Genomic DNA, 15,550 nt, shown 5'->3' on the forward strand with positions numbered 1-15,550 from the left:
CATTGTGTTCTAAAGAACCTTATTAGGTAGAATCTATAGTAGTGGAGAACTCCTCAGGAAATGAATATGAGCTTTTTAAAGATTATGGGTATTTGTGTTACTTTATGTGCAGATTGCTGAAGTATATTAAAGTGTAATAATGAACATAATATACTTAATGCTGATGCAAACGATGCGTGATGTTTTTATGTCTGACACAGTCTTTTTCAATGTTTTCACCATGGAGGAGTCCCTGAAATAATTTTTCAGCCTTTGAGGGGCCCCAGAAGTGATGTCAGCTGGCCATGCCTCCCTGCCATACCCCCAAGAAGTGCCATGTCACTGGAAGTGACATCATCACCACTTGCATTAACAGGCAGGCTCAGGAAGGACTGGAGGGGGGAGGGCTGGAAGCAATTTAAAATGAGGATAAGCATGCAGATTTGGCCCCCTCCTAGGTGTAGAAACCACAGAAGAACTCAAGCTCGGCAGGGGGGGGAGAGAAGCAGGGGGACAATGAAAGTGGCATATTCCCTAGTTTGTGGCTGAGTCCATTAAAGCAGGAGGGGAAATGCCACAGATCCCCTCTGGGGAGTTCCTGTGGATCCCCAGTTTCTAATCCCTGGTTTAGAAACTGACATTGTACTTGGATTCTAAATCTCAGCTTGTTTACAGTCCTTTTTGTCTGCTTTAAAAAAATATTGTATGTAAGCATTTCAAAGTTGCTTATATCTATTGACAGTTTGTGGATTTGAAACTTTTCAAAGATATTTATATGGAAAGGTAACTAAAAGAAAATAATAAACCATGATGATTATGTTGCAGTACTGGATTTATGTATCTTTTAAAATCAGTCACTTCATGCAAAGTTCACTAGAATGAAATGGCAAGTGCATATTTCAGAAAGTAATTCCCTATGAAGGGCTTGCTCTTGCTGTTGCCATATATATGTTTCCATGCAATAGCTTTTAAGAGGAGATTCTAGATATTTGAGCTCGTAAGTAGTGAAATGAATAGGTAACAAAGTATTCTTTGCAACATAAATATCCTAGGTTCTGCATATTACGTGTATCCTGTTGTGTTTCATTGGATGTCTTTCATATGGATCGCTGAAGATAAGATGTTGTGACTCATGTTTTGTTACTGATAACAACTGTACTTAAAGTTCGTGTATGGTCTTAACCCAGTGGCTCTTACGTGTGTCTAGCAGTTAAATGTAAATAAATACAATATACATTTTGCTTTGTGCTATAAGTAGGACTACAGAGGGAGATGTGGGTTTTGGGGTTGACCATAAATACAGTACAAAAATCAATCTGATATTACATCTTACTGCTACTTCAGTCTTTCCCTCACTTTAAGAAATAGAATCTTTTTTTTTTTGATTCCCTATACTTTTAGGAATTTTTGATATATGCACAGTCACTAGTTACCTGCCATATGTCAAGTCTGATAACAATATTCAAAGAATAAGCCAGTAACGTAACAAAATAAAATTAGCAAGTGTTTGAAAAGTGCTGTTAGGATCTCATTTTGTATCATGTGTTTCATAAGAGCAGTTCAAACATTGTCCAGGCAATAGAATATTTGGATGGAATGTGATACAGCAACCTTTGTGAAGCTAAGTAGGTCCTTTGTATTTGAATAGGTGCCTTACACAGTAATGGAAATAGGTGGTATATTATAATTAGTATATAATTCTACCTAACAACTCTTCAACTGTAGAAAAGATCTTTGAAGATGCACTGGTTCTTTTCACTTGGTTATAAATATTCTTGTTCATCACATTTACACTCCAATATTCCATTAGCAATACTGCTGTAATTTACATGGCATGAGACCTTAATTTCTAAAACTGAAAAAACTTATTAATGTAGAAGCTGTACTCCTAAAATCTAACAGGCTTTTCTTGTGTCATTTCAATTTAGGCAATAAAATTGGAATATGCACGTCTACTTAAGCTGGCCCAAGAAGATGTGCCACCTGAGTGTGATTACCGTCTGCATCATGTAATTGTTTACTTTATCCAAAACCAGGCACCAAAGAAAATTATTGAAAGAACATTACTCGAGCAATTTGCTGATCACAATCTGAGTTTTGATGAAAGGTAACTGTGAAATGAAGCTGGCCACAGGTCCTGAGGAAAGAAATTTGACTCATTTGTAGATATCTGTATTGGTATCAAGAGAATATAGCCTACGTGGGTCAATTGGTAGAAATCTAGGAAGGCTTCAGTTACCAGATGTCTAGGTACAACTAATGACGCATGAGTCCCATATGCAGTAACTTCTTATAGAGGCTACACAGGTAAATAAAAGCTTGTGGTCTGTACTACAGATAACCCATAAGAGAAAGTTGTTACTTATGTGGTTCAATGATATTCAGATTCATTCTAAGCTTGGCTATCTTCTTTGTGTGAGCAGCATTGCAGTTAGAAGATTCCCCAAGTGAGAGTGGATCATAAAAATTCAAAGGTATAAACAGTACAGGAACAAGTAAAAAAAGGATCAATAACTGAAAGTAGTACTCTATAGCAGTGGTCCCCAACCCCTGGTCCGGGGACCGGTGCCGGTCCGTAGATCAATCGGTACCGGGCCGCAGCTCCTCCTTGTTCTCCTCCCCGGCTGCTGCCTCAGGGGCTGCCCTGCCACCCGCCTGCTCACCTTTGGTGCTCTTCAGTGGCCGCCATGGCTGGGGCTACCCCTCGGCGCGGCATTGCGCAGCTACTGCTGGCAGTGCCCCCCAGTGGGCAGCAGGAAGTCAAGGGCGCCGGCAGGAAAGCAAGTGGAGCCGGCGGGAAAGCTCAGGCAGTGGCAGCAACGTCCCTCAGCAAAAGACTACCCCCCCCGCCGGGCCTCAGTAAAATTGTCAAGTGTTGACCGGTCCCTGGTGATAAAAAGGTTGGGGACCACTGCTCTATAGAAATAGATGTTATAGACTCAAGCAGATCTTTTGAAAGAATATTTACAAAGATGAAAATTAGAAATGCAAGTTGTATGCACAGGGATTAATTCAGTGCAGTAAGAATCTTTCCAGTTTATGTTATGATCATTACATTTCAAAATGTTTGCTTTTATTCTTCAGGCAAAAAAAAAACAGACAACATACAGTTCCCTTTTTTGTCCCTCTAACTCACCTCTGACTTAAAAACATGTGGCTTTGACCTCATGATTCATCCAAGTGCAGCTGAATTCCTTATAATAGGAATAGACAATTTTAGTATCATGCCAAATGAATCAAATACAGTAATCCTAAATATAGTCAGCAAGTGTTCGTTTATCTTTTCATTTATGAATTCCCAAACAGTAGGACTTTTAACAAAAGTCATTTCTTATCACTACTTCACCAGCAGCCTCTCTTTAGCTTAGCCCTGCCCATTAAACATGAAATCTAGATGTAGTCCAAAAACTAATTTACAATGATGGCATGGACTTCTGTTTTGTTTTTTTAAACCCTGCAGGAGATACAGGAGATATCTGAATAATAAACACATCATTGTCTGGAAGAGCTGCTAAACGCAAAATTGATATGTCCTTGCTCTGTTACAAAAACATGTTGCTATTTTATTGTGGATCACTTTCTTTTCTTTTTAAGGTGTCGAAACATCATGAAAGTGGCTCAAGCCAAAATTGAAATGATAAAGCCAGATGAAGTCAACATGGAAGAATATGAGGCTAGTATTGTGTGTGTGAAAAGTTTCCTCATACATTGCAAAGTAAAATGATACGTCTTTAGAAGGATCTTATAGTCAAAATTTTAGAAATTTAGGGAAACATTGCCAATACTGTACAGTTTGTGACCATCAGTGTAATGATAGTGCTATTAGTCTGCTTCTTGTGCAAATTCTCAGAACAGACAGCATAGTAAACATGCTGGAATCCATAGCAACTGCTGCAACATCTCACATTCTCACAATGGCAATCAGTGATGACACACACAGTGGCACACACAAGCATCAACCAATCACCAGTTGCCAGTTGTTCCACAGTCCTCTGAAACCTCTCCCACCCCCACATGGAGAACCAGCAGGCAGGAAGGAAAGACCCTGCAACAGCAGTACCCTAACAGAGACACATGGTCCAAGAGACCCCTTCTGTTTAAATATGCAAAAAGGAATAAGGACCCAGGATGCTTAAAAAGATTTTTAAAGCTTTATTAAGAAGAGAAACAAACTATATAGAAAGATATTCCTGTCTAACTCTAGCTATGCATTCATACTGTCTGTTGTGGAGGCAAGCAGGAAAGAAGTAGGCTCAAAAGAACAGGAAGTCTCCAAAGGAGCGATTCAGGACACAGGAGATTATTTGAAAAAATCAGATGATTTAAAAAATATCCTATTCCAACTAGCAAAATTCGTCTGATGCCTCCTGTAGGATATTCATCATAAGCACTGCAGATTTTGCATATTCCAACAGATGTTGCCATCCAAATGGCACTTATCCATCACAGGCAGAAATGTTCAACAACTGCAAATGTTTAATGTGTGTTGCTTCTTAGAGCAAACCATGAGTACGGCCCTGGACGCTGCAAGGCGTCCAAAGAGACCAGCCATGCCCTGCCCATTTTTATAAATGGGCTTTACCTCTAGTCATAGAATAATACAATTGGAAGGGACCTCATGGGTCAATCTTTATTAATGTAATTTCCTGATGGTACCGGGATTTCACCGCTGTGTCACAGAATGTTGGATTGGATGGGCTTGATCCAGCATGACTTCATAGATTCATAGAGTTGGAAGGGAACTTCAGGGTGATCTAGTCCAACCCCCTATACAATACGGGACCTCACAAGTACCTGCCCACTCATGGTTTCATGCCCAAGTGATCCCTCTACCAAAAATCTCCAAAATCCAACCTGGCCTGGAGGAAATTCACCTACCATCTTACATTGGTGATCAGCAATTCCCTGGGTATGCAAGGAAAAGACAAACACAAGAGACGAACACTGGCACATCCCTTCCTGCCCACCCAGTCACAATCTGCCTAAGTTCATGAAATCAGCATTCCTGTCAGATTACTATCCAGCCTCTGCTTAAAAACTTCCAAAGAAGGAGAACCCACCACCTCCCAAGGAAGCCTGTTTCACTGAGGAACTGCTCTGCCAGGAGCTTCTTTTGGATGTTTAACCAAAAATTCTTTTGAATTAATTTCAAACCGTTGGTTCTGGTCTGACCCTCTGGGGCAACAGAAAACAACTCTGCTGTATCTTCTAAATGACAGCCCCTTAAATATTTGAAGATGGTTATCTTTTCTTATGTTCTTAGGTTAAAAAGGAGGGGAAAGACTCAGTGTGGTCAGCTTCTCATCAGCCGGTTTAAACCAAGGCTGAATCTGCACTTTGTTTATTCCATTGTCAATCCTGTTGAATTCAGATTGATTTGAAGTCAGGTCTTACTCCCCCCCCCCTTTAAACAGAAAAGTGTTCTGCATGTGCTTAGGGAGGCTCAGAAGGGGAGGGGGAGCCAAGTGTAGCAGGAGCCTCTTTCTTTTCTTGAATCGGGGGGGGGGGAGAGGATTGGAGACAGCAGAGGAGAGAGGAGAAAAACCATGAGGTAAACCTCTACTGACAAAAGTTAGGGCTTCTGCAGCTTCTGCTGAGAGAAAATTAGAAAAGTTTACAGCCTTGGCCAATCAGGGCTTCTCTACCACGGACCTCTGCAACAAATGTGAAGCAGGCACTGGCTCCGCATGGTTTCTCATGCTTTCTCAATCCGAATCTTCAAATATTGAGGGTTAAAAGCACACTATTGCAGGATAAAGGTAGGGTCACTCCGGATCAATCATGCTTGTTGCAGAGGTGAAATTAAATAGGACAAAATCAAAATGGAAATTGCATTCAGTGGAGATGGCAGGGACTGAATCGACCTGGGATTGGAATAAAAGCTCTGTGCACACTCCACCCAAGTATATAAGGATCAGGGTATGAACAAAGTTGTTCTGACCATACAGAAGTCAAATTCTAAATATTAAAGCTGCTAGCCTGATCAAATTTATAAACAACATAGAACAGCTACTGACACTGGGCGGTGCACAACTAGGCACTTGAACATTTGTTTTCAAATATTTAAGCTTCATTAATTCCTAAATAAAACAACTGCTTGAACCCAGGGTTCTTCACATGTATTTACAATCTAAGCAAGGCATTGGCAAAAATCACATTTAATGTGAAGAACATATTTGTTACATTGGATTTCCTTTCATTCCATCATGTTCACTTTATATGCAGAAATGGCACCAGCAGTACAGAAGCTTCAGAGAAACAACTGTTTGTCTTATGGTGGGACTGGAACTTTTTCAAAAGAAAAGGTGAGAAAAATATACAACTGAAATTCTGTAGGTATTGTGATCAGTGTGAAATGTTATGCTTATGTGCAAAGGACAGGAGTAAGAAATCTTAGTGGATACGAGCATTAAAATTCTTTAAGTAGTGATGTGTCTGTCTAGTCCATAAATTATATTTAAAACAGTTCATACTATATTACCTACTTTGTGAACCTTCCTGCTTTGACTGACTGTTTTGTAAGACAAATTGGTAGAGAGCAAGCAAAAAAAAAAATTATCATTAGCCTGCAAGGATTCATTGTAAAATTGGGACTGTGTACTTCAAGCAGTGCAGCTTTAACAGTCTGGTGACTGCATTTTAAGCCAGTTGCAGTTTTAAGAGTTTTCTTCAAAGGCAGTCCCCTCTGGAGCACATTACAGAAATCTCATTCAGGCATCACTGGGGCATAGGTAACTGGGCACCCTCTTCTACTCAAGCTTATCAGCTGAAGTTAGTACAAGGCACTCCTGGACATGCAGGGGCAGAGCTTGATCCAAGAACATATTGAAACTATGCAACTGAGATTCTCTGTGTGCTGTGTTATGGCTGACTGATGTCACAATTTCCGTTGATATTTAACTGTTTATATTAATGCTGCAAGCATTAGCTCTTATGCTGGCTTACTATGGGCATTGGGATCCAGGCACTTCTTTTAAAACTTCTCAATATGGTCTAGTCTGTGAATGCTTAAATCCAGAGACTGGAGCCATGAACAGACAAGGCAGATCTTTCTACAAACAAGAGAAGTTCAGGGAGAATTCTGAAATCTTTAAAAAAAATCATTGAGGAGTTTATCCCCTCAAAATAACAGAAGCAGCACTCTTAGCTTTAAGAAAGAAATGATAAAAAGTGGATAAACGGAGAAGAGGAAAATAATACAAACTGCTTTAGGTCCCCACTGGAGAAGGTGGGATACAAATGAAGTAAATAATATATCTAAAGACAGGACGGCAGATCAAAGGTGAGTGTGTAAGAGAGAAGGGAGTATGAAAATGTGAGGCTATGGTGGTTGCTAAGAGGAGAAATAGTGTGGAGAGGGCAATAAAGGGGAAAGTGAAGTGCCCACCACTTACCTGGGCCTAGCCATGCACCTGAACTATAGTTTTCCATAGGTAAAATCTGCTGGGGCAGGGAAGGAGAGAAAGCTGAAGACAGCTGGCATATAAAGGTATGTTAACTGGTAGATGCGAAGGAGAGATGCTGTGGAGGTTTTCACTAAAGGAAAAGAGGAAATAGTAGGGGAGGTACTAAGATGAAGTCCTATTCTGTATGTCTTAAAAGACAATTAGACACCCATTGAGACCATAGAACTTGATAAAATAATTCATATTAACAGCATATTTGTTTTTGTTTGTTTTTTTAGTTTTATGGATGCCTTGCTGTACCTTATCTACGCATATCAAAAGAACAAAGAACTTTTATCAAAAGGTTTATATAATGGGCATGATGAAGAGCTTATATCGTACTATAGAAGAGAATGTTTGCTAGTAAGTGGAAATTTTGAATACTGCCTAGTTGATGCTTCATGACTGAAACTGTATACAGCTTCTCTGTTGCCTAACAAAGGTTAAAAAGTTTTCAACCTATCCTATCTTTAATGATACTAGCCTACAATTTAACTTATTTGTTAAAATGTGTATCCTCTGAGCATCTTGTGGATAACAAGTAATGAATATAGAATATTGTATGAAACTGGACAGAGATGGCCACAACATGACTGGAAGTAACCTTTATTAGTTAGTTTGAAGAAGAAGAAGAGTTGGTTCTTATATGCCACTTTTCTCCACCAACAAATTTGTACCCACAGAGCGCAAGGCCCTGCAGGGGGGCATAAGGCGATAGGCAGTCCCTCTGATACGTGGTTCCCAGACCACGAAGGGCCTTAAGGGTTAATACCAGAACCTTGAACCTGCTCCAGGCCACAACCCACAGCCAATGCAGCTACCTCAGCACCAGCTGAATATGGGCCCTCCAAGGTGTTCCCGTGACAACACTTGCAGCTGCATTTTGTAACAGCTGCAATTTCTGTATCCAGCAACAGCTTCCAAACGACTAGCAAATGTATCTGAGGGGGAGTCCAGGCGGCCATCCATGAAGAGATAGAGCTGGGTGTCATCAGCATACTGATGACAGCCCAACCCAAAGCTCAGGACCAGCTGGGCCAGAGGGCACATAAAGATGTTAAAAAGCGTGGGAAGGGGACTGCTCTCTGAGGAACTCTGCATGGGAGTTGAAAGGGGCATGACAACTCTTCCCCCACTGCAGCCATCTGTGTCCAGTTCCATAGGAAGGAAAGCAGCCACTGAAGGGTTGTCTCATGAATCCCAATCCCGCCAAGGCAGTGGGCCAAGAGTTTGTGGTCAACCATATTAAATGCAGCTGACCGATCTAACATTACGAGGATGGCCAAACCGCCCCTATCCAGCTGATGCCAGAGATCATCCATCAAGGTGACCAAGACCTTCTCCACTCCATGGCCAGGACAGAAGCCCAACTGGTATGGGTCAAGGACAATACCAGATACTAAAAAGGAGCTAGAATGAGTTTAAAAGGCTGTTCAGATAAAAAGATATTGGCTCTCCCTACAGGGGATATCCATATGCAGGGAGATCAAATGATTTGCAAGGCTCAGTCCTTGGAGACTGAAATTGTCACCTGAGAGCACAAATGTAAAGATAGGATCTTGATCCACTTGGATTCTGATTTTCCTGGAATCAAAGTGTTTCCAGTATTGAATAGCTTAGAGCAGTGGTCCCCAACCCCCGGTCTGGGGACCAGTCCCGGTCCATGGATCAGTTGGTACTGGGCCGTGGCTCCTCATCGTCCTCCTCCCTGGCTGCTGCCTCGGGGGCTGCCCTGCCACTCTGCTGCCAGCTCACCTTTGGTGCTCTCCAGCGGCCGCCATGGCTGGGGCTTCCCCTCGGCCTGGCACTGCGCAGTTGCTGCTGGCAGCGCCCCCAGCGGGCGGCGGGATGTCAGGGGTGCTGGCGGGAAAGCAAGTGGAGCAGGGGCTCAGCCAGTGGCAACATCCCTCGACAAAAGACTACCCCCCCCCCGGGGCCTCAGTAAAATTGTCAAGCATTGACCAGTCCCCAGTGATAAAAAGGTCGGGGACCACTGGCTTAGATGATCTTTGGGAGAAGTCTGTAGCACTTCAGTTCACTTCTGTAAGAGTTGAGCACTTACTCACCTTCCACCATCTTTGTTGGTGACAGAACAGATGCAACGCAAAGGTCGACAGAGTTATTATGTGGCTCCCTCCAACAGAAGCTGGCTGGATTAGGTCACAAACTTTATTCTTCTAATTGTGAAGCCATCATGGCAGACTACCAGTTATTTCTTTGGGTGATAACCGGGGGAGCCTCTGGGGAGGGTGGTATATAAATAAAGCAAGCAAACAAACAAGCAAGCAAGCTACCCTTCCTGAAGTGACCACTTACTAAGGTTTTAGGATGCTGAGGGCATAAAACTTTCTAAACAGCAGATCAGCACCAGGAAGCATGCTGTAGATCCTGCACTTTGTGCCATAACAAGTTCTCAGACATCACATCTGGCTGAAGTCAATAGCCTTACCTATAAAGACCAAGTGTAAAGTACAGGAGTAAAATACATTTGAAGGTCCCACCTTCATGGGATACTTTCTCTTATTAAGAAGAACAAGCAGATGGTGAAATTGTTGGCATCTCAACCTTAACCCCTTTCAGTATGCATATAGATGGCATCCCTACCTAAAGGTCTGCTGACAAGCTAGAGCCCCCAGGGGTCCCAGTATCCTCTGTCTAAGACTTTTAATCCCTGCAGGGATACTCTAAGCACAGGGCTGCTAGGAATTCTAGGCCAACACACTCACCACCTCCTCTGAGAGAGGCAGTGTCTTCTCAGAAATGTGGTTTCTGACTAGAGGCACACCTGGTCACTGTTAAGTTTGAGGACAGGTTAGCCCAGTTTGCTGCTGCTTGGGAGACCATCAGTTCAGGTGAGTGGGTCTTATAAAAAATCAGGTCAAGTTATACATAAAGTGGATGCTTCCATATCCATCTCAGTGGGAGGTTCCATAGGTCATTTGAAAAGCAGCTAAGAACATTCCATATAGCTCCTAATTCCAGCAAATTAACATGCTGCTGTCTCTGAGACACTGACCATTTACCCTCTGCACTTAGTCCCCCACAACAGGCGCCACAGCCTAAATGACAAGCATCAGTAGCCAGAACAAACTCATGTTTAGGAGCCAAGCAGCACATGACTTGTTTCAGCCACTAAAGGCTCTAATACAGAAGGGTGCAGGTGAGGAAGTGACAGTTGTGAGGGATTGTTTGCACAGAATAAATGGTCACAGTCAGAGAGAAAGCAGCATATTAATTTGATTCAGACAGACAATTCTGTCATGTTTCATCTTCCACAAGGGCTATAGTTTCCTCTAAAGCTTTTAACAGAGTGCCATTGATGAAATTTTCTAGGCTGTGACATTGTCTTCAGCTGAAATGATGATTTCTTCTTGATTTTTGCATGAAGAAATTAAATGAGTATGCTGCTGCACAGTTCGAATCTGGGGATGATCAAGAAGTAAATAAAGGGCTGCTGATCATGAATGAGCTGATTGTCCCATGTTTGCCATTGCTATTGGTGGATGAAACAGAAGAAAAAGATATTGTTGCAGTAGAAGATATGAGAAATCGGTGGTGTTCGTATCTCGGACAAGAAATGGAGCGTAAGTGGCTTCTTAATGATGGACATTTTTTCTTGTAATGTAAAGCCTGTTGCGTTTGTTGTATTTGCAAGTGTAATTAAAGGAGGGGCATGCACAATTCTAGATAGAACAAATATGACTATATGATGATTAAGACAAAGGAGGAGGACAAGAATTTGGGCTGCTATGTTGAGCCCAGTTAATTAATTCTTACAATAACATTTTGAAACACATGGAAGATAAGAGGAATCACAAGCATCACAACCATGAATCTCCTTCACTAATTTAGATACAGATGTTATTAGTTCTTGCATGACAGAGCTTTGGGTGTAGTCTTCAAGCTTCTTACTATTTATCACTACACTGATCCTGTTTTCTCAAAAAGAGCTTTGAATACTGCAGTGAATATTGAATTGAAGCAGAAAGGTAGCCTGGGAAGATAGGTCCAGTCTTACTTAAGCATCAATGGGTAGGGTGAGGAGAGAGGGCCAAAGGTGTAAACTTCCCTCTTCCTCTCTGCTGAGATGTGTGTGTGTATGTGTGTGGGGGGGTGTTAGGGAAAAAGGAGCAAACTGGGGGGCACACCTACACTGGTCTCAAGGAAGTGGAGTCTGACATCTCCATCCACCCTCCTGCCAAGATTCTGATCAGCTGTAATTTACTTCATAGTATTTTAATTTTAATCCTGTTTTAGAAATAGAAGCAGATATGTTGGAGCAAGTGGTATTGTTGGGGTTGTGGGTGATGGGGTTTCTGCCTTCATGAAATGTATAGGTAAAACAGATGGCTAACATTGTTCCTTTTCCTTGAATACTCACAATACCGAAAAGTTGTATTCATACACAGTATCCATTGAAAATAAGTTCCTGTGAGTATAAACAAAAATGTATTTGTCTTTTTTCCAGCTAATTTACAAGAAAAGCTAACGGACTTCCTGCCAAAACTGCTAGATTGCTCTACAGAAATCAAAGGTTTCAGCGACCCACCAAAGTTACCTTCCTATTCCACCCATGAACTGTGTGAGCGGTTTGCCCGAGTCATGTTGTCACTCAGTCGAACTCCAGCTGATGGGAGATAAACTTTGCAGACCTTCCTCAAGCACTCTGTATAAACACTTTTTTAGTTCTTTAACCCTTGCCTTCCAGTCACAGGGTTTGCTTGTTGCTGCTATAGTTTTTAACTTTTTCATTTTAATAATTGAAAGAAACTACAAAGAGGACTGTACAGACATTAGCCAGACTACAGCCAATAAAGCTGAGAATCGCATGGCACTCAGTTTCTGTTATCAGCCAGAACTCATGCAGCATTACAAGTCTGATTTATTATGACAAACTGGCTCTTTTGCCACTTACCTGCTACAGTGTTACTTTGCTTTTTATCTAAGATTCTTTATGTGATCATCAACAGCTTTCTGTTCAGCCTGGATCATTCAGTGACTGCTTCAATTTTAAAGTGACCAGTGTAAAATACATGGTACCTGGTAGCTTGTAAATTACATCAAGAATAAAAAAATTTATTTATGGCTACGTTGGCTGCAAATGCATTGTATATTTGCGAATTATAAAGGTATATTTCAAAGGCTCAGCAGGTTAGATATATTGTTAAGAGCCTCTTGTGACGCAGAGTGCTAAGGCAGCATTCATGCTGTCTGAAGCTCTGCCCATGAGGCTGGGAGTTCAATCCCAGCAGCCGGCTCAAGGTTGACTCAACCTTCCATCCTTCTGAGGTCGGTAAAATGAGTACCCAGCTTGCTGGGGGTAAATGGTAATGACTGGGGGAAGGCACTGGCAAACCACCCTGTATTGAGTCTGCCATGAAAACGCTAGAGGGTGTTACCCCAAGAGTCAGACATGACTCAGTGCTTGCACAGGGGATACCTTTACCTATTTTGCATACTTCCCCTCCAGGTATGTACCCACTTCATTTACTTCAAAGTATCTGTTTTTAGAGGCATGAAAACACAGTTCTTGAAAGCAATAGAAGCTCCGCTGCAAGTCAATCGTTATCTAAAGCTAAACTGGATGCATACCTTTATTTTTTTAAAACAAACTTTAGTATCTGATCTAGAAAATTGACTCATTTAAGTGCAAACTTAGAAATGAAAGTTTTCCTTTGATCAATCTGACTTGCATGCACTAGGGCTGATCTCTGCTTATTGATGTTCTGAAATTCATGAATACAAGAAATTCATGAATACAAGACTGCTAATTCATGAACCACAAAAGAAACAGGAGATCATTGATGTATGTGTCTCTTTTCCCCCCTCTTGGTGTGATGTAATTTAACCAGGGAAGCACTACCCCAGCAGCTCATTCAGCTGCTCTTTACTTCAGACTATTCTTTTTTAAAAGCTTAGAACTTTCACAAAGTTGCATCAAACTCTATATCCACAGAAATGCTGTTGGATCCAACTGTATGCACAATTTAACTTTAGATACTAGTAGCTGACAAAAAACTTAGCATTAGAATTCTGTACTTATAATTTGCAAATTCTTTTCTAGAAATGCACTACTTGCTTTTGGAAATATTTGCAAATGTTGTAGCTCCTTAGCTACAACTTCAGAGTTCCATTTCAAACGTTGTAGCTCCTTATATTCAGAGTTCCATTGACTAAAACAGAGATCTGACAGGACTACATTGAAAATTAAATCAAACTGAAAGCTAGTCCTCCGCATAGCCTGGGCTGGGCTGCCTGGGAGATTAAATACATTCTCTAGCCAGCCTGGCACCAATGATGGTAGGGACAGGATGCTGACTGAGGTTGCCTTAGGTTTGCCAAGGGAGGAGTGCTATCAATTAATGATCTGCATGCTGACACTGGCCTCCCTGAATCCTTTCCCAATCACTTCATTGCATATTTGATACTCAATATTTAGCAATAAAATTTAGGGTGGGTAGATTCTTAGATTATTGCTTTAATTAACAGAATTTTATGGGGGCGATCTACTGAATATAGTAATTTGTGTAGATATATTCAGTGTACAAATCTGTGTGTCCTGCTACAATTGTTTTTATGTGATATTTTGCTTTGAATCTAAAACAAAGGGCTAATGGGGTCTGTTTCTGAGAGGGTCTGGTCAAGTTGCCAGTGGGATTGGTATCATGACCATAAATCAGCATACAGCAGATATTTTCCCAGATGGCAGCCTATATACTGGATCAGTGGCAAAACTGGTTTCCCTTCAGATTGGCCTCCCACTGCTGGGCTTCCCTAAAATGCCTTGGGTACTGGTAGACTTTTCCATCCTCACTGAGGAAGAGGCACACTTGTCCCTACTCATGCCAGCCTTCTGCCTCTTTCCTTCTTCCAGGGCCACCAACTGTACCAACAAACTAGGAACAGGTGTTCTTCACCACGCCATGCTCAGTGTAACCGTCATTACATTTGCACTATTCTGGGTTCTGAATGCCAAAATTGCTATCCAAGCAATAGACACTGGTTCCTGGTAACTGTGGCTACTACTGTGCACCGGCCACATCTTCTCAAATCTTTGAGGCTGGTATGCTCAATGGAAAAGGGGTCAAGGAACTGAAGGAACCCTCTTAAAAAGCAGCTTGCCTTGGTTTTAGTGGGAAGAATCTGTTTTCTGTTGACCGATGGAATGCTGAACATTTGGATTCTTCTTTAATTTGTGAATCTTTAAAAATGTGTGAATCTTAAAAAGTCATAATTCTGAATTTAAATTTTGGTGCAGAATCTGATACAGATATGCCAATGAACAGATGTCTATGGACTCTTTCACACTTTGATTCTTTAATTAAAAAGTAGCTATTATGTTCTCAGCAGGGAATGTGGCTGTCTTAACAGCTCTTGTGTCCTGGAAAAGATGAACTGCTGAGAAGCCACTTTTATTCCACTTAGTTAAAAAAGGTACAAGAGAATTTAGGCAAAAGAAAATTGGCACAATACTATTACCACTTTAGAAGACAGATACACATATGCATTTAGGTCATAAGTGAATGAAAATCAGTGCAGCTATGGATAACGGAATTGTATAAACATTTGTGGTTATTCTGAATATTTCCAGGAGACATATCCTGCTCTACTTCACAATCCAGGTGGCCATCTAGCTTAAACAGATATTTGAACTTCCTTCCTGAAACATGTTCCAGCACTGTCCAGTGATAACTGTAGCAGACCATGTCAGAAACTGATTCAGCTTAAGATAACTAAATTCTACTGTAACTATAGAGACAAGTCAATTGCAATTCATTACTTTGAGGAAAATTTACTCACTTATACCTGGACCAGAGCTATATGGTAAGACCTCAGTGTCATCATGATGAATGTCCACATTGCTTGTTTGAGCTTTGCTCACATACAGGCTTTCTAGGACAGTGAAAGCCACAGAAACTCTACATATCTATCAAAGGAGCCCTAGAAACCAGAGGACACGAATAAGTTTATATAGCAAGTTTTGTGTGCAAGAGACAGCATGTGGTTGTATTCCATATGAGGACACTGCCGAATAAGACCATTCTCACCTAAAGGGAAGCCCAGCATTCAAATTTATAACAGCTGAAAGACGTCTGTGGACAGGATAACAAAGGAAGGATCCTTAA

At 41.3% G+C, this 15,550-nt stretch overlaps 1 protein-coding gene across 4 annotated transcripts in view; it reads left to right on the plus strand.

Moving 5' to 3' along the window:
- Positions 1-12,513, plus strand: part of USP25 (ubiquitin specific peptidase 25) — a 93,657-nt gene extending 81,144 nt beyond the window's left edge. For 3 of the 4 annotated variants that reach the window (XM_077342415.1, XM_077342416.1, XM_077342417.1), the window contains 6 exons: positions 1,908-2,086; positions 3,574-3,652; positions 6,205-6,284; positions 7,664-7,787; positions 10,813-11,008; positions 11,893-12,513. In XM_077342415.1, coding sequence (XP_077198530.1) covers positions 1,908-2,086; positions 3,574-3,652; positions 6,205-6,284; positions 7,664-7,787; positions 10,813-11,008; positions 11,893-12,065 — 831 coding nt within the window. In that variant the 3' untranslated portion in view covers positions 12,066-12,513. Of the gene's footprint in view, positions 1-1,907; positions 2,087-3,573; positions 3,653-6,204; positions 6,285-7,412; positions 7,469-7,663; positions 7,788-10,812; positions 11,009-11,892 lie in introns of those variants that run through there. The other variant, XR_013231889.1, reaches the window with a different exon arrangement.
- Positions 12,514-15,550: the final 3,037 nt, after the last annotated feature.

This window comes from Paroedura picta, chromosome 6 (assembly GCF_049243985.1).
Source record: "Paroedura picta isolate Pp20150507F chromosome 6, Ppicta_v3.0, whole genome shotgun sequence".
In the NCBI taxonomy this organism is placed as follows: domain Eukaryota; kingdom Metazoa; phylum Chordata; class Lepidosauria; order Squamata; family Gekkonidae; genus Paroedura; species Paroedura picta.